The sequence below is a fragment of the Ascaphus truei genome, chromosome 6 (assembly GCF_040206685.1).
Source record: "Ascaphus truei isolate aAscTru1 chromosome 6, aAscTru1.hap1, whole genome shotgun sequence".
Lineage (NCBI taxonomy): Eukaryota > Metazoa > Chordata > Amphibia > Anura > Ascaphidae > Ascaphus > Ascaphus truei.
The window spans coordinates 65,500,830-65,520,078 of NC_134488.1; the positions used below are offsets into that span (position 1 = coordinate 65,500,830).

General features: G+C 44.1%; 1 protein-coding gene across 2 annotated transcripts; it reads right to left on the reverse strand.

Moving 5' to 3' along the window:
* Positions 1 to 8,869: 8,869 nt before the first annotated feature.
* Positions 8,870 to 17,205, reverse strand: PEF1 (penta-EF-hand domain containing 1). 2 transcript variants are annotated; one of them, XM_075604630.1, is made up of 5 exons: positions 17,040 to 17,205; positions 14,582 to 14,879; positions 13,556 to 13,711; positions 12,058 to 12,201; positions 8,870 to 10,463 (listed from the first exon to the last, which is right to left on the reverse strand). In XM_075604630.1, exons 1-5 carry the CDS (start codon positions 17,061 to 17,063, stop codon positions 10,234 to 10,236), a joined length of 852 nt encoding a protein of 283 aa, XP_075460745.1. In that variant the 5' UTR covers positions 17,064 to 17,205; the 3' UTR covers positions 8,870 to 10,233. The 2 variants fall into 2 exon arrangements, with proteins under 2 accessions (XP_075460745.1, XP_075460743.1); XM_075604628.1 differs by having other exon boundaries at positions 14,582 to 14,882; positions 17,040 to 17,203.
* Between the last annotated feature and the right edge of the window lie 2,044 nt (positions 17,206 to 19,249).

The following is a 19,249-nucleotide window of genomic DNA, read 5'->3' on the forward strand; positions in this document are numbered from 1 at the left end:
TGACTATGTTAAAATGAATGTGAAGTAGAGAGACATCCTGTGCTCATTTGCATGTCAGTACCCAGAATACCTTGCTGCAGTGGAAGTACTGTTTGCAGTAACGATAATGGGGAAATACAGGGTTGCGAACCTGTCTGAGACATGCAAATGCACCACAAGGGGTATTTTTATTTACTGTATTACTGTACAATGTATTTTTCCATGTACAGGCATACCCCACATTAACGTACGCAATGGGACCGGAGCATGTATGTAAAGCGAAAATGTACTTAAAGTGAAGCACTACCTTTTCTCCACTTATCGATGCTTGTACTGTACTGCAATCGTTATATACGTGCATAACTGATGTAAATAAGGCATTTGTAACAGGCTCTATAGTCTCCCCGCTTGCGCACAGCTTCGGTACAGGTAGGGAGCCGGTATTGCTGTTCAGGACGTCCTGACTTGCGCATGCGTGAGCTGCCGTTTGCCTATTGAGCGAGATGTACTTACTCGCGAGTGTACTTAAAGTGAGTGTACTTAAACCGGGGTATACCTGTACTGTACCAGCATGTACAGTAAATGGGATGCATTTTATCCCACTACCACCAGATGGTGCCACAGGCAAAGGCATGAATGACATCCTCCAAAGGCTCTTTGTGCTGTTCATGCAAGTGACCTGTGCTGTTGGCTATGCTGCCATGACATTCTGTGACATAATGCCCAAACACTGATATATACTCATACAATTACCTCTGTCTCCTAATGGAAATCTGTAACATGCCATATGATATTTGTGTAGTCTGGGTATTCATTAATTAGAGCATGAAGCTGATTTTTATGGCAATGTATACTTTATTTACAAGCAGCATGGAAATGGTGAAGGACTTCTGTCAGGGTCTATCATTGACCAGCACCTTATACCATGACTGTCCCACTGAAAATGTGCGGTATACATGTAGTATAAAATCATGTTGAGTATCTGTATACTCTTTCACCTGCCAAAACCTTATTGAGAACTAAATGAGCCCATCTTGCAACCATACCAGGAATACATCTCAGGAGATTCCTTCCCTCTTAGTTGTCCAGAAGAGGTTGGAGAGGTATTTATCCATTTGTAGCTGGGTCCCCTTTTACCTCCTAGTCGGAGTGGGGACGGATGGAGAATGTGGGAGTGCCGGAGCTCCGCGGTGGGACCGCCGGTAAAGGGAGGTGCCATCTTGAATGTTCGCGCATGCGCGATAGAAGCTATGTGCATGCACAATAGCTGGGAAGTTGCGGTGGCCATCTTGACCAAGGCTCCGCAAGGGACTACATTTCCCAAGAGCCTTAGGGGCGCTGGGTAGATAGGGAATTAGCGCGAAATGGAGCAAGCGCTCATTCGGAGCGGGATCGCAGCAGAGAGAAGGTAGTGTCCGGGTGCCAGTGGCTCCCAGACTAGGCCAGATCTGCCCCGAAGGCCCCAGTTAAGCCCTGAGCCCTTTTTCAGTTTGTGTACTCTAGAGAAGGCCCCAGATAGGGACGCTCCCCTTAGTATAGTGAGAGTGTGGTGATATCGTCGGATGTGCAGATGCAGCGGCCGCAATTCGAACATTTCACGCGTTGTATACCTCGGAATACCCATGTTATGGTGCATGATTTCTTCCAACCGTACCGCCTTAAGACGCGAGTGCAGAAAATTGCATTTTAGTGTTCTGGTTTTTAAACACCTGAAATTGACACAGTAGCACAGTAGCACAGTACTGTACACATTACAATTCTTTCATTTCTGCCACGGATACAAAACAGAACCCATGAAATTCAAACAAAGCAACCGCGATAAACACGTGTGCCTGGTGTGATTGGCCGCGTGAATGCTGTGTGGAATACAGCAGAGCACATGAAAACGGCTCCGTGAAATGTTCGAATAACGGCCGCTGCATCTGTAAGCCACGCGGTGTGCGTGGCTTGCGGTCTGGGACCAGACCACAGGCTCCTAACAGACATTAAGGGAAACCCTCCATCTGGAGCTCCCTCAAGAGACGGACACCTTCGGGAAGGAGACAGGATCAGCAGAACACTGCATCGTGGGATCACGTGGCGGTTCTGCAGATCCACCATTCCAAGTCGGCGTGGTCTGGCCTAAGACCAGAAAGGTACCCATGTGCACCAACAGCCATACACAAGGGGTAGCGCTACGCCACACACTTTGGGTGGGCTTGACTCTGTGGACACCGGGGTGGTTAGGTGCACAGGGTACCCTCAGTACTTTGGGGGTTCCACCGGGGTGGTGTATATTGTGTGGGTACTGTATTGTGGGCCCTTGTATTGTGTTATCTAGTTGTGTGTCAGTAAATATAAGTTAGTTATACCCGTGTGTGTATCCCTATTTACTGACTGTACTGGTTCCTGTGAGGGGTTATCCTACGGCGCTAGGATCCCTCCCAGGTTGAGGTGCTGTATCCTGATAGACGAGTGCACCCCAGGCTCCAAGCGGAAGAGGCTTGGGCCTTCTGTGAGCCACAGGTAAAGAACAGCACGCATAGTTCCCTTAGTTATGGGGAAAGGGGGCTACACATTCATTCTATGAAATGCCCAGAGCAATGTTTTTTAGGTCACCGCTCTTTGAATGGAAGGAAATGTAGGGCGTAACTATAAACACAATGGACCTTTTCCACATGTGCCTAAAGGTGTCAATACACCAGGGTAGTTTTCACTTCTTTTGTCCCACGTGCACTTACAGCCTGTCTTTATGTTCAGTTTTCCTTAACTAAGGTCCGGACATCAATCGTTTTGTTTTGGAAATTTAATCAATATAAATCTCGTTTAGTTGTAAACAACTGGAGACAGCTCTCTGTGTTGCTATTCACACCTGAATTAAACAGGATATGCCAGACAGGTTTCAGATTTGTTTGTTTGAAATTCAGCGCCTGTCCACAGTGAATGTGTTAAGTTAGGCTAGGTCCCCGCTGCCTGATGCAGTGCGCGCTATGGCGTACACGGCGTGCACAAGATCTGCCCCACAATGCGGCCGGCCCGCTACCTACCTTGGCCGCCACGCTGCACAGCCATATTTTTCTGAAGACAATAAAACTGTCTTCAGAACGGGCGACTGGACGCTGGCCACGCCCCCGGCGGTTCAGCCAATGAGAGCGAACCTGCCAGGTGAAGTCATGGCCGTGCCCCCCCCGCCACGCCCCCATGTTAATGGATCAAGCTAATCGGAGGCTAATCCTGTCTTGGTTATGGGGGTCGGTTGCGGGATTGTAGTTAATATTGTGCGTGCGTGCGTGCGAAGTATTCTGTGTTACAAACCTTACATTCTGTTCTCTCAGGTACGGGGGAGGGAGTTTGGCTGGCTGGCGATGGGGTTGGGGGTTTGTGGATGTCATTTAATAGTGTATACAGTATGCAGAGTCTGCAGAGGTTAGAGAACTGTAGGCATCACAGAAGGAGACACTGCGGAGGCAATGCACAGCTTGATCCATTAACCGTAACATTAAAAAAAAAAGTAGAGAACAGACAATGCAATAAACAAACATCTAAAGTATATGTGTACACACAGACTTCAGTACTGAATATATATAATATATATATATATATATTATAACTTATACGTATGTACAGTATACACACAGATTGCAATAAGTTTTCCTATATAAAACAAAACTTATTTTTTATTAAAGTGTTCACTGGTTTCATTGTTTGAAGTCTTTTTTACTCTTTAGCAGTAAATGTAATACACTTACAGTAGTACTGTACATAAAGTACTAAAGTTTTCTAGCCCTTGTCAGCATGTAACATGCAGTACACATTCAGCCGAGCCCTTGTCAGCATGTTTGTCCTACAGCTAGATGGGAGGTTACACAATAATTCGCAATCACCGACTTGAGATTCTGCCTGGTATTGCATATAGCGCCACATATCGAATTTCAGACTGCCTTCAGGCTCACTTCACCCAGGTTAAATCGCGGATAACTAGCGTAAATTTCTTGGGAAATCTCACGTAAGGGACAGGCTCGGGTCAGGAAAACCCCGGACACAAATGGACTACATCTGTAAATGGCTAGGTTTTTTTTGCCGATTTTGTCCCAGTCTTACAGACCAGACTAGGCAATAGACTCTTATATGTACAGTATAAGATTTTACTCCTTGGTCTCTCACTTTTTCCAGACTCTGTCTACATTTTCTCGTCATTGCTCTGTGTCTAAATCATCTGCCAAGTCTGAGTTTTATGGTAACTCCGCTGACTACTGATCTGCTTTCAATTTACAGCACACGTTCAACAAGATTCTTACATTTGGTGCAGATCCTGTGCCTCTATATACACGTTGGGACCTTATACAGAACCCTTACAGAGAAAGTCTGCAGTTATACTCTGCATTGAAGGAGTGAGTGACACAGGGGAGTCGGGTGTCAGCTCCTTGTGACCTTTTGGAACCATAGATTGTAAGCTCTCAGGGCAGCAACTGGGCCTGTAAAATTCTATGCACAGCGCCGCATTCTGTGCACTAAATTGTATTTGTGATGTGCTTTGAGTCCCTTTGGGAGAAAAACGATACATCAAATAAAAGTTTTTTTCTTTCACAAAGCAACATGTTCATTTTCAAGGGAATGTACATTGTATTCCATGCAACAGAGCTCAGTGTATAATTATGTTCCGGGAACAGCAAGACTTCTGTTCAAGAGACTGCTTGGTCTCTGGTCACATTGCTCTTATCTGAACTGACCCTGAAAAGTGAGACACAAGCAATTATGTAAAGCAACAATCCTCTCCAGAAGCCTACATGAGTTTAACTTGTATAATTTAAGTATCCTTCCCTCTGAGATATATATATATATATAGCAGAAAATAGCCGTGTTAGTCCAGTTGCGATAGTGCAGAATAAACGAGTTCTTCAGTATTAGGTGATACCTTTTTTATTGGACTAACCATTTATGTCATAGGACACGCTTTTGAGAGTTATTCTCTCTTCTTCAGGTCAAGCAATACTGATATACAAAGGATTCAATGGCTAAAACAGTGTAGAGAGAGGGAAAAAAAACAGATATTTACCTTATCTACAGTAAATATCTGTTTTTTCCCCTCTCTCTACACTGTTTTAGCCATTGAATCCTTTGTATATCAGTATTGCTTGACCTGAAGAAGAGAGGATAACTCTCGAAAGCTTGTCCTATGACATAAATCGTTAGTCCAATAAAAAAGGTATCACCTAATACTAAAGAACTCATTCATTCTGCACTATATATATATATATATATATATATATATATATATTTATTTTTTTAATGTTAAAATCGTGATTTTCTTCATCTCTTGCATCTGGGCTCTGGGTAAAGCTCCATTGTAACCTCCTGTACACTTAATGTTTCAAACACTTGCATCTCCTGATGAACCATATATATATTTTTTTTAAATGGTGTTGAGATGGGCAACAAGAGATCTATTAAAGTACATTTTAAAAAAAATGTTGTAATGGTGACCAGCACGGACTGCTGCTTTAATTAAATGTAGTGTCATGCACCAAAGTTTAATGTTGGGCAAAGATAAAACAAACAGCATCAAGTACAAGCAGCACCCAAATATAACAACCTTGGAACATTAAAGGAACGTAAAAGGGAACACATCTAAATAGAGTGATAACAGGCTCTTCTAAGTCTCCAACTGCCTTGCATGTAAAATAACATCTAGGAATAATAATAATAATAAGTCACTGTACAAGACCAGCGTGTTTTCTTATCTGTAATAACATGCACACACACATATATATATATATATATATATATATATATATATATATATATATATATACACACACACACACACACACACACACATATATATACACACACATATACACAAAATATTGTGAAATATTCCCGATATATATATATATATATATATATATATATATATATATATATATATATATATATATATATATATTGAAGGTTAACTTTGTTTGATGCTAAACAGAGAACACTTTTTTGGATGATGTATCAAATTTTCTTAAGTGCAAACAAATATCAGAAGACTTAACAAAACAAATGAAACCATACCATTGTATTTTTATGGTAGTATTTAGTTGCACCTAAAAATCGTTGACACAAAAACTCTCATGCCTTAGAGCAGGGGTGCGCAAACTTTTTCGTCTGCGCCCCCCTGCCTGTTCTCCTTCCCCCACCGGAGACTTGGTAAGAGAACTTACAGAGGCCTTGCGTGCTCCCCGGCATTTAATTTAAATGCTTTGGGGAAGAGCAGGCCCCCCCCCAAAAAAAATTCACATCCCCTTTTGTGCACACATGCCTTAGAGCAGGGTTTCTCAACTCCAGTCCTTAAGACCCCCTCAACAGATCAGGGTTTCAGGATATCCCAGCTTCAGAACAGGTGGCTCAATCAGTCCCTGCTTCAGCACAGGTGGCTCAGTTTTTGATTGAGCCACCTGTACTGAAGTAGGGATATCCTTAAAACCTGACATGTTATGGAGTTGAGAAGCCCTGCCTTAGAGAATTTACAGACTTCAGGACCATGGACAGAGAACTGAGAAAGGTATGTTGAAGAGGTAGACATTGGGACCTGGTTTGTATGATCAGTTAGGGCTGCCAACAGAATTCTTGGGGCCTAGGACAAATGAAAGGAGCACACACCCTACTCCACAGCACTCTGGAAGTCCCTGAGAGGGGAGATGAGCCTGATGCAGGCATGGGGAAGGCAATATGGGTCTGAGGCAGGGGAAGGATTTATGGTATTGGTGGAGTTTAGGATTTATTTATTTAGAAAATATTTTACCAGGAAGTAATACATTGAGAGTTACCTCTCGTTTTCAAGTATGTCCTGGGCACAGAGTAAAACAAATAATACATGGTTACCGTACAGTTACATAAATGAACAGGGTATACATTATATACAAGACATTGCGTGCACAGTTAAAGAAAATATATATTATGAGCGTATGAAACAGTTACAGACCAGGTTAAAATGTGAGACAGCCTTAGATTTGAAAGAATTTAGACTGGTGGTGGATGTGAGAGTCTCTGGTAGGTTGTTCCAGTTTTGGGGTGCACGGTAGGAGAAGGAGGAACGTCCGGATACTTTGTTGAGCCTTGGGACCATGAACAGTCTTTTGGAGCCTGATCTCAGGTGATGAGTGCTGCAAGTGGTATGGGTGAGGAGCTTGTTCAGGTAGCTGGGTAGCTTGCCCATGAAGAATTTAAAGGCAAGACAGGAAAGGTGAACTTTGCGCCTAGACTCTAGTGTTGACCAATCTAGTTCTTTGAGCATTTCGCAGTGATGTGTGTTGTAGTTGCATTGGAGAACAAAACGACAAATTGAATTGTAGAGGGTGTCAAGTTTGCTAAGGTGGGTTTGAGGTGCAGAGCCATATACTATGTCTCCATAGTCAATAATTGGCATTAGCATCTGCTGTGCGATACGCTTTCTGACCAGGAGACTTAGGGAGGATTTGTTCCTGTAAAGTACCCCTAGTTTGGCATAGGTCTTGGTTGTCAGGGTATCAATGTGCATCCCGAGTGTTAAGTGGGAGTCAAACCATAAGCCCGGGTATTTAAAACTAGTGACAGGTGTTAGGGTGGTGTTAGCGTTGGTTCTAAGCAGGAGCTCAGTCACTGGAAGCTTTACAAATTTAGTCTTGGTCCCAAATACCATTGTTACAGTCTTGTCAGTGTTTAAAAACAGTTTGTTTTGAGAAATCCAGTTTTCGAGTCTCAAAAAGTCAGACTGAAGTATGTGTTGAAGGTCAGAGAGGCTATGGCTGTGTGCATATAGGATTGTGTCATCTGCATACATGTGTATTGAGGCTTCCTTACAAGCTGTGGGAAGATCATTAATGAACACTGAGAAGAGTAGGGGCCCCAGAACAGAGACTTGCGGGACACCACAGGTGATATCCAGGGGGTTGGAGTTAGAACCTGAGATGGACACATGTTGGGATCTTCCTGATAGGTAGGACTGAAACCAGTTTAAAGCATGCTTCCCTATTCCAGAGCTCTGGAGTTTGTTAAGCAGGATAGCATGATCAACTGTGTCAAAAGCCTTTGCAAAATCTAGGAATACTGCACCAGTGAGTTGTCCGCGTTCCATTCCACACTGGATTTCAATGCAAACTTTTAGCAGGGTAGTTACGGTGGAGTGTTTGGGACGAAAGCCAGATTGGAATTGGCTAGGGAAATTTGTTTTGGTATAGAAATCGCTTAGTTGGGAGTGGACACATTTTTCCATGACTTTGGATAGAATTGGGAGAAGTGAGATTGGCCTATAGTTTGAGACAGTGTTTTTGTCCCCACTTTTGAAGATTGGGACAACTCTGGCAGTTTTCCAGGTCTTAGGGATATGGCCTGCAGACAGGATAGATTTGACTATGGAAGCAATTGGTTTGGCAATGGCTGGGGCACCAAGTCGTAGGAACCTAGATTGTAGGATTGGCCCTGGGAGGGGGGTGGAGGGCTGAGCCATAACAGAGGAGGGAGAAGTGTGCCTGCAGCCTTGAGGGGACCACAGGTACCTGTAAGAGGGGGGCTCCCTCTGCAGATCTGGCACTGTAGGTTAGTATTGCCAGCAGGGGGGGCAGACCCCCTGCCTGACCAGGCCCTGGACAGCAGTCCCTTGCGATCCCCGATCCTGTGACCAGCATATGTTATTATTCGATCAGCAGAATAAATGTAGAAAGCACTCTCACATGGTCTTGTGCAAGTAGTGTTTATTTAGCAGTGGTCACTGTTAATAAACACCGCCTGCACAAGACCACTTTCTCCTTTAATTCTGCATTTATAGCATGGATCCTTCCATGCCCCAGTAAGCACCTGTGGTAGGATACTTTTTATGTGAGTGCTGCCTACATCTTCTATCAATTATTCAATCGGCAACATATCTGGAAAAAGACAGACTCGTGTGTATATGTATATATTGTAAAAGCCATTTATTAGGTCAAAGTTCTCCCTGCCAAATGAGGGATTCTTACAAGGTATTGGCCCTTACAAATATGGCAAAGAGTTTCTGGACATTGGTTTTGAACATAGCAAAAGAAATATTTTTATAAGTCAGGCAAAACTAGACCTTTACATCTCCCCCTTCCCACTTTAAATTCTTCGGTGCAGGAGGCAGAAACACAAGAGCACTCCTAGCTTTAAAGGGGTTAGTTGTGTGTTAAAAAATATGACTGAATGGAAGGCAGGGATAAAGATGTGAAGTGTTTGTTTCTCTCCCCCTCTCCAATAATAAAAAAATCAGGGGATCATTACAAAGATATTGTGTCACCTACAAGTTTGCTGAAACCTCCATCATATATTTTTGGGGGTTATTACAATACCTCCATTTATACTAATTCATATTTCAAAATATAGGCATCCACAGTTAAATTAGATGTAACCCCCAAATTCTCTTCATGGTGTATATGTATTTTTCAAACACACGGTGTTAAAATTATGATGTACAAAAGGAAAAAAAATTCTAAACTCCGTCATCCTAAATATGTCAATACCAGTTTCTTTCCCCCCACCACGTTGTCTTTTCTGAAATGTAGCGTTTTGGCTATAAACACAGGCATTAAGCACATTTAATATAGTAGTCTCTGGGTGAAGGCATTTTGGAACAGTGTCAAAATTATACACACACCACCTCACCCTCCTCTATAGTACCATTGCTGTGCCAGGGTATTAGCAGCTGCCAGCCACAGAAAAGCCCCTGGCACATTGAGGAAAAGTAAACACAACTTACAAAAATAATTTAATTTGTGTACAGCCGCGGGACAGGTGCTTTGAATTCGTTGAGGGTGGTTATTTTGTGAAATGGGAATATACCTGCCCATGTGGATTATATATTTCTATATCAAGAAAGAAAAAAAAGCTTTACTTTGAAGCCTAATAATATAAATAATAATAGCATTTTGTATCTATATTCTGCTTTCCATTTACAAAGCACTGTCACCACTGGGGTGGAATCCAGATAGCACATTTCCAGTACTGTGGCCTCTAAAGAGGATAAAGGAAGATTATTGTTACCCAACTACAGGGGGGGTAACTGAAGCATAGGGTGATAGAAGGATTTGCATGAGAACAGACTGTGCATCAGAGGCTGGAATCACACCCACAGCATGTCGATTGAAGAGCAATGATCTAACCATTACACCACACCGCTTCCCTAGTGAGCACTTGGCTTCTCTCATACTAATGAGAATGGGGAATTAGTGCTTGGGGAGGAAAGGTTCATGAGTACGGAATATGATGGAGGTCCCTTCGCTGAGCCAGAGTTTTTCCAGGTCAGAGAAGGCGTGTTGCAGTCATGGTGAGGAAGTCTTCGTAGCTGAGCTTGGCGCTGCCTGAACGGCCTGTGTCTTTCTCTCTGAAGGCTTCGGTCATGCTCTGGAGCTGGGTGCAGATCTGTATGAAGCGATCAAGCTGCAGGGTGGGGTTGGAGGATCGCTGAGCATATCGTGACATCAAAATCTGTACGAACTGGGGGCTGAAGCTGTACCCCATCTGGGTCAGCGCTGGGAGAGGTACAGAAAAAGGGAGGAGGAAGGGAGTGAGAGAGAAATTAAGAGGTAACGAGAAAAAAACAAATAAAAAAAAAAAAGAAGGGGGGGAGTGAGGCAAAGGTAGAGGGAGAAAGGGTCCAAGAAAAGGAGTCATGTGAGTCAGGGGCACTCCAATGAACAGGTTACATGTTGCACTGAAACAGTGCTGTGCTGCTGAATGAGGCACACATGGAAACTTACATTCAAGTGAATTTGAGTTTCTATACAACAGTGTCCCTATTGGAAGAAAATATAGCACAATGGAAACGAACATATGTTGGACATATTTAATCCCTCAGCTGCCAGGTGAGCCTGCACTATATATTAATTTCCATGTCTTAATTATATCGCTTTACAATATGTTGCAATCTCCTCTGGCAGCAAAGGGGATTAGGGGCATCGAATTAGCATTTGACAGCAGATAAGAGCCACTTGGCTGACCTTGCCACCTTGCCTGCATCTTTTCCTATCTGCTGGAAAACCTCAGACCCTCGGCTTGCTTTCATATTTAGGATCCCCTTATGTCTCTCCCAAGCATTTGCAATTCCTTTCCTGCACTAAAAAGAGAAACAAGGTCCCGGTGAGATGAGCTCAGGATATCCTTTTTACAAGACAAGCACATTAACCAACTAAGCTGCGACAAAAACAAACAAAAAATGACCTGTAATACAAATATTTATATTATACCGCTGAACTTGTTTTTCTTGTACTTTGTACCCATCAAAAATGATTCTGTTACATGAAGGAGCCTGTGGGCTGCTTTTCAGAGTGAATATGTTTTGATAATGTATTGTTTGCTTTGCAATCAACAATTCAAACTATCTATGAAGAACCCTCCCGTTGGTTTATTCAAAATCCAACATCCATGACAGGAGTAAAATTTAGGTTGAGAATCGTTGCTGGAAGACCGCGCATCACTGTCAATCACCGCTCTGAATGCTGAAGTCACGTCACACAAAAGCACTAAGTAATGCATCTTGGGGCACGACTTTAGGAATCAGAGCGATAAGCTATAGCTCCGCTTCTGATGCAATTCAGCGGCGTGCGCTCTTTCCAGAGCTGGTGCCCCTTGCTCGATGAGCGACAATTTTGAAGGACTTCTATATTCACTTATGGTACAGGAAGACAGTGACTATCCCAATGTGCGTTATGAAAGTGAAGAGAGAGTATTGCTTCCAGACACTTACTAGGCTGCGGCCAGGGTGACGCTGTGTTGGCGCACGCGCTCGCCAGGATGAAACACATTGCTACAATGTGTGTGGCAACGTGAGCACACGCATGCGCGTGCCCATGAGCGTATAGGGGCACAGCTGCTTGCAGAGCCAGGTCAATTTGTTTCCGCTGCGTCATGTCAGCGGTTCGCCTAATGAGGGCGAACCAGCTCTGTGACATGGCCGCGCCCCGCTTCCCCCCCCCCCCCCCCCCACACACACGCGCAACTAGGAATCACACACACGTCCAGGAATCGCACAGCCAAGCGGAGGTCATGATGTCACAGCGCGCGCACACGCTCCCAGCCTGGCCGCAGCCTTAAACAGAGATCCCACCCCCCTAGTCTCTCCCTCACCTTGTTGCAGTTCTCCGTGGTTGATGCAGCCAGATCGGTCCCTGTCATAATGCTGGAAAAGGCTCCTCCACTGCTGAATAAACCTCCAGAGTGCCGAAAACCCGAACAGGTCAATCTGGCCAGAGTTGGTCTTATCAAACATATCTGCAGGGAAGGAGTGCACAGGCAAGTTGGCTCCTTTACATCTATGTATGCTTAATGCTGGGATTGTCTCCTTTCTTTGCATACATGACTCCAAAGATAGCCACAGTTTCTCTCATAACTAGTCATGATTTTGCACGGATTGTAAACATATTAAAGAAGCAATTTACCCTAACCAAGCATCATTATTATTATTATTTACAGGATTGGAACCACACTATTTTCAGCTCCGGGTGACTTCCCGCCACGATTTCCACGATATTTGCTGGTGAAGTTACCGGCATTGCTTCCCAGTTCTTAAAGGCAATTTAAGTAGGAAGCCAGAATGGATGATGTTGCAGCTTCCTACTGGCCTGAGATTTGGCAGCCATTTTGTTTCAAACCTGGTAACTTTACCAGTAGCTCAGGAACCAGGGGTTGGGGGGGGGTCCCCTGCAGCTGCAATTAGTGGTGTTTGGTTCAGGGGGACCCCCCAATTCTCAAGCTGAGAGGGGGGAAAAAAAACAAAAATAGTAGGATGAACTGCCCCTTTACTTTAAAAGTGAAAGCAATGCCTTGCTTTGTATTTTATTTATTTATAAAAATGTTTTACCAGGAAGTAATACATTGAGAGTTACCTCTCGTTTTCAAGTATTGTATAGATTATATGTGCTGCTTGTGATTCTAGTCAGTAATGATGGGGGGATATCAGTTCCAAGACAGAATTGAGAAAATATAAAATAAAAAAAACAGTGCAGAATTGTTCTTTCATTTATAATGCTTTGATTTATTGTGGATTTTGAAAAAAATAAATAAAAAACTGTTTTTGTGAAATGGCACCATGGCTGCCAGAGAGGCCATCAACAAACACAAATGTAGCATATCTGTAACATGCTATGCTACGTGCTGCAGGCCCCACAGCTAGCAAAGATGGCATGGTAGCAAGCATGCAATGCTACCTCAGGCTACGGCCCCGCTGCCTGCGCTGTACGCACGCCTGCAAGGCTGGCGGTGCGTGCAGCCAAATTACCCGGTCTGCAGTGAGCTGCAGGGGGAAAGACAGGGGGGCGTGACGGGGGCGCAGCCATGACGTCACCTGGCAGGGTCGCCCTCATTGGCTAAACCGCCGGGGGGCGTGGCCTAGCGCTCCGTCACCCGTGTCAATCTCAATTTTCGAGTCTGGAAGAAAAACTCACCGCGCAGCGCGGCGGCCCCCCCTCACAGCGGGCCCTACCCCAGTGAGAGGGGCTCTTGTCCCCGCAGCGCCCGCCATAGCGAGCGCTGCAGCAGCCAGTGGGGACCAAGCCTTAAACTCTCCCCTGTTGCAACCCTTGCCTTGTACATACTGCACAAGTGTAAACTTAACTCCCACACTCACTCAGCATCATGATGCAGGTCTCATCGTTGAAGGCTGACCAGTTGGAGTTCACCAGGGCTTGTTTAAGCTCCTTTAAGCTGATATTACCACTACGATCTGTATCAACTGTTTGGAACCAGGAGAAAGCCTCTGGGTCTACGCCCTGTGGGATGTTTCCTGTAGGAGAGAGGGACAAGAAAGATGCAAGGATGCTTGTGGACCTAAATGTGAAATACCTTACATTTTACTTATACATTTCAGTTCCTGTGATTTATTTGAGCTCCGTTATACAGTGGCACTCCTGAAATGGCTCATGCGTCTTTATGCTTACCTTTCCAGTGTTCTTCTTAAAGTTGTTGTGTTTTATCACTAGAGCAAATGCTGCAAAACTCCAGGATTTATAATTAATGTTAATTCAGGCAATTTGTGGATGTATTTGAGAAGACAGCCTGTTATTTTGTTTCTCTCTCTCTCTTTAATTTTTTTTATTTTTTAGCACTTTTTTACTTTGACTTTTTTTCTATTTTTTATAAAAATGAATAAACGTAATCTTGATACAATATAACATAGCATGGCGTTATATGGAACAGAGATTCTAAATATATCTACTTCCATAATAAGAACATGCAATTCTATTAGGTTTATTCAAACTGTAACTATTACATGGAAACCACTTGAATGGGAGTTGCCATTAAATAGTTCCCCAATTAGCACTAATGCAGTTTAAAAGAGTAACCTTCTGTACGGTTTATTTACAAAATCACTCTAGCTGTAATCTGTGCAATTAGCCTAATGAATTGAATGGCTTTTCTGCACACACTATAGCTACAATTCAAAAACTGTAATCCAGGATCTGTCCTCTCCACTTTGTGAACCACAGTGACAAAGCTCCTTAGCGGGTTTGAAACATTTCTTTCTGTACTTGTTCTAAAGAAACACAAGGGGGAAGACAAAGAAAAATCTTGCCTCAGCTGCGGGGATTTGAGAATAACCTACTCTGGGATTGCAACAGAAGGTTCCTAACCCCCTCCCCGCGTGCTTACTCACCAGTGGGGACACCCTGTCCATACTGTCCAGGCTGGTGACCTCCATAAGGGTTGGATCCTTGTCCTCCATAAGGTCCACCTGGGGCTTGGCCCCCATAAGACCCTCCAGGAGCTCCAGGTGCTGCTCCACCTGCACCAGGATGTCCGTAGTGACCTCCTGAGGATGGGGGTCCATAGGGGCCACCCGGTGCTGGTCCTCCATAGCCGTTGCCAGGGTGGCCCCCTCCACCATACTGTTGCCCTCCATAGTACCCCCCTTGAGGGGCTCCTGGTGACTGCCCTGCAGATCCAGGGTAACCCTGCTGAAAGGAGAGAGCAGCATGTTGAAGCAGAATCACCCTGTTTTATCCAATGACAACAAGCTTAGTGCGGCTGGAGGTGTAGAGATACTCAAAACACTATACATAGCTCTGAGCTGTGATTTACAGGACTAGTCTTGCAGTGTACACACCTAGACCTGTTACTACTGGTTCCATCTATGTCAAACCACACCTAAAAGCTACATAATGAACAAAAGTATATCTAATATTGTTTTTTTTCTAGTATAGCGCTGACAGTGTACGCAGCACTATACATAGAATTTTGCAGGCATAATAAGTACCTGTCCCGTAGAGTTTACTATCTAAGCTCTAGAGCCTAAGGCACAGGGAGATAAAGTGACTTGCCCAAGGTCACAAGGAGCTCACACTGGGATTTGAACCAGACTCCCCTTCAGTCACAGGTGTGTACACACACACAATTCCCAGCAGGGGGGTTGGAAACTCCTAGGAGGTCGCTGTCTTGAATAAAATAAAAAATGTTATGGCAGATTCCCAGGCAGTATAACAGGTTTCTGGGCTGTGTCGGGATGGCGCACTTAACAAGGCCCAAAAATGCACCTTAGGCTGGGGCCATGATGCCGCAGACTGTGCGGACAAACAGACTGCCTTAAGGCAGTGTTCACTTCCATGCAGCGTGCGGGCAAGCAGAAGGGGGTGCGCGTTGCGGGAGAAATCAGTTAAACTGATTTCTTAGCGCGACAGACAGGTCACGTGAGCGGTTCGCCCAATTAGGGCAAACCAGCTCCGTGATGCCCCTAGGAACACCCCCCACCGCCCGTACACCATGGCCAGGGAAAGCACCAGCTTTTTATGGTTTCTCCAGAGCCTCCGGACGGGCACCATGGCCCCAGCCTTAGTCAAGGTGGTATAGCTGTCAATTAGAGCAGGAGCTTCCAAATATGCTCCCCACAATGTTTTGCATTCACAGCAGCAAGGCACTGTGGGACGTGACTTTGGAAGCTCCCTCAGTGATTTACAGCTATACCACCCATGCGGTAAACACACGAGGTGCAGTTTGGGGCCTTATTAACTGCATGTTCCCCCATGAGCACAGGACTCTATCCTGCCTCGGATCATTTAGCAGTCTGATGAGTAGGCAATAAGATTAATTAAGGGTTAATGTAACATTTTCTAGTAGAGGGTGCACAATGTAAAAAGGTTAGGAACCGCTGTTCTATTCCCTTGTCCCTCTTTTTGAGTTGATCACCTCTGTTCTCATCCAGCAGTCTCTGTTCTCGTCTTTCACTCCCTCAGCCTTACGAGACCACCTGTCCTGATTCCCACAACTTCCCTCTCTCCCCCTCAGTATATGTCCTCCTTATCTCTCTCTCTCTCTGTCCTCACATTCTGTCCCCTCAGTATCTCTTCTTGGACCCCTCTCCTACATTCTCTCCGCCTCAGGATCTCATTCTATATACACCAAAGCAGCTGCTCTCGACCGAAAAACCACAGTGAAGTCTATGGGGCAAAAACAGTCTCTTACTCGTATATAGCATTACCCCCCTTGGCGTCCGGTCTGTCCCATCCCCCCTCATCCTATTGGTCCCTAACACAGCAATACCGCCATGAAATTATAACCACGATATAACATTGTGCTGATCTATTTCCAACTTTCCTAAAGAAAAAAACGTTTATGTCTGAGGTTTCACATATTCCTGGTATCGCCTGCTACCATGACAACCTCCTTTGGCAGCAGCCATTTTAACCTCCCAGGCAAGCACGTTTTCAACAACCGATACCTTCAAAAGTCAACAAAACAATTTAAGTAGGACGGGATTGCTGCAAGGCAGCAAAAGATAATGGTCAATAGGAAAAAGACATAATAATAACATGTTCTTGTATAGTGCTGCTAGTTTTACGAAGCACTTTAGAGACATTTTGCAGACACAGTCTTCCCATGAAGGAGCTTACAATCTATATATCGGGAATTGAACCAGGTTCCCCTGCTCCAAACTGAGTGCCAGTCAATGTCTTGACAACGAGCCGCTCCTCCCATAAGACATGTATTGTTATTATGAGTAGAGGGCTGTGCTGCTCCCTCAGTCCCGCTCTCTACTTGCCCACCTGAGCCCCTCCTCTTCCCCAATGTCTCCCTGCGCAGCCCCTCTACCCCTGTCCGCTCGCCTCTCACTTCCTTACCTGCCCGTACTGATAACTCGCCATCTCTCTCGCTCTCTCTTCTGACGTCACAGTTTCGGACGAAGGAAGCGCGCGACCCGCGAGCTAATAAACCTCTGATTGGATGAATCGGGCCCCGCTGTCAGTTGGCCCGCGCGCGTCAGTGGGTGAGCCTCGTCCTGAGGTGTGGCGGGAAGTGAGCGCGAAATGACGCCTGGAAGGTGGTGGCGGATGTGAGCGCGCGAGGAATGCTGGGAGGTGTGGCGGAAGTTACCCTCCCTGTCCCTTTGCACGTGTTTTCATAATATCAGATCACGACTGTCATTAGGCGTCTGGTCCCGCAGGCTGCAGAGGTTTACACAAATGGTTCAGCAGTGAAATTATCTTGTAAAATAGATTTAGCTTTACCAACTGAGTAAATATATGAATGTACTTAGTTCAAAGTCGACGGTTTCGCCGATGTATTGCAATCATTAATGTAATAGTCTATCCTTGAATCTGTTTTCCTAGATGTTATCAAGCTTTGTAGACATTAATAAGAATGCTGCATTCTAAATACGTGAGTGAGATTTGAGGTTTATGGGCCAATTTTTTTTTTTATTTTAGTGGAAAACTACCTTTTCTTATTTTGTCAGTGAGCCTCAATGTCAGGGAGAAAACGCATTCTTAAATTCCGTGATACTTTGCTACACAACAAAACCACAGCAGATTTATGCAATACAATGAATCCTATTAAAAGCAGTATATGTGTGTATAACAAACATAAAAACTCAGTGCTAAATCAACACAATTATTATTAATATAAATTGTGAATAATACATATGTTGTCCAGATAACCAGAAACATGTAAAAAGGACATGATGGATGGAGTGGGACAGATCCCTTGGGTCTTAGCTGCTTCAGATGGAATAACAAGTTCCAGGAAGATTCTAAAAGACAAAAACCGAAGCGCTTGCCCCATCGCGTAATTCCATTTATTACAATAGTGGTTTTGGAGAAACCATAAAAATGCATGCACACTGACAAGTGTAGTATTTTAAAACACAGTTTGTATAACCTGATGCAGGTGGAGATCAGCACAACACGCCGATACCGGAGTCCGTGTGTGTCGCTGGAGCAGAGATAGAAAGAGCTCAGAAGCAGACACAGATGGATCCATGGGTCTGCTTCCACAGCACTTCCTGGTACAGAATCTCCTACAGCGCTGAGCTCCGTATTCGCATGTGTGGGGGAGGGCTAGTCGCAGCGTGACGCCATGACATAGCTGCAGTACAAAATACAATGGAAAACAACCCTACGTGTTTCGTCGCACTGTTGGCGACTTCCTCAGGGGCATATAGCATGGGGGGTGCAGGAGTCCATGTATATATACACACCTTACCTAATTGCAATTAGATTAAACACAATCATGCAAGTGCATTCATATGAGTAATATAAATCAACCATTAAAACATACAACGCAATAGAGGCAGTCCTCGTTTTACAACGCTTCGCTTTACAACGAATGGCTTATCCAACGCTATGCAATGCATATCTATGGTCATTTTTACAACGCCAAAATGGCTTATCCAACACTCTTACGACGCTTTGCAACGTTGTGTATGTGGGTATATATATACAAATTCACATAAACAACGTTGCAAAGCGTCGTAAGAGCGTATATATATAATATACTATATAATATATTATTTATTATGTTATATTATATATATATAATACAGTATATACACTATATAATTTATGTGTGTGCTGCATATCTTATTGCCTGCATAAAATATTTGGTGTATTTTAGTGTTAAAAATGCCTCCAGGAACGGAACCTTTCATTTAAACAGTGTTCCTATGGGAAAACGTGTTTCGCTTTACAACGTTTCGCTTTACAACGCCATTTTGAGTAACGCATTGTGTCGGATAACCGAGGACTGCCTGTATATAAAAAGCATAAAACAGAAAAATAATCCCATTAAACATAAAAAATAGTTATAAATTATCTAAAAAAGTTCTAAATTATCACTTATCTGAGATCTGACTCGAAAAGACAGTTCATGGTCCCAAGGTTCAGCAAAGTATCCGGCCGCTCCTCTTACCGTGCCCCCCCAAACTGGAACAATCTACCGGCGACTCTCACAGCCACCACCTGTCTAAATTCTTTCAAAACTAAAGCTGTCTCACATTTTAATCTGGTCATACGCCTATAATATATATTATCTCTAACTGTGCATGCTATGTCTT

Excerpts from the sequence above, each read along its gene's own strand:
- PEF1 (XM_075604628.1), bottom strand. The coding sequence starts at position 17,063 with ATGGCGAGTTATCAGTACGGGCAG. Across the intron at positions 14,883-17,039 it reads CGAGTTATCAGTACGGGCAG|CAGGGTTACCCTGGATCTGC; the intron begins GTAAGGAAGTGA and ends CTCTCCTTTCAG. Across the intron at positions 10,464-12,057 it reads CCACGGAGAACTGCAACAAG|CGCTGACCCAGATGGGGTAC; the intron begins GTGAGGGAGAGA and ends TACCTCTCCCAG.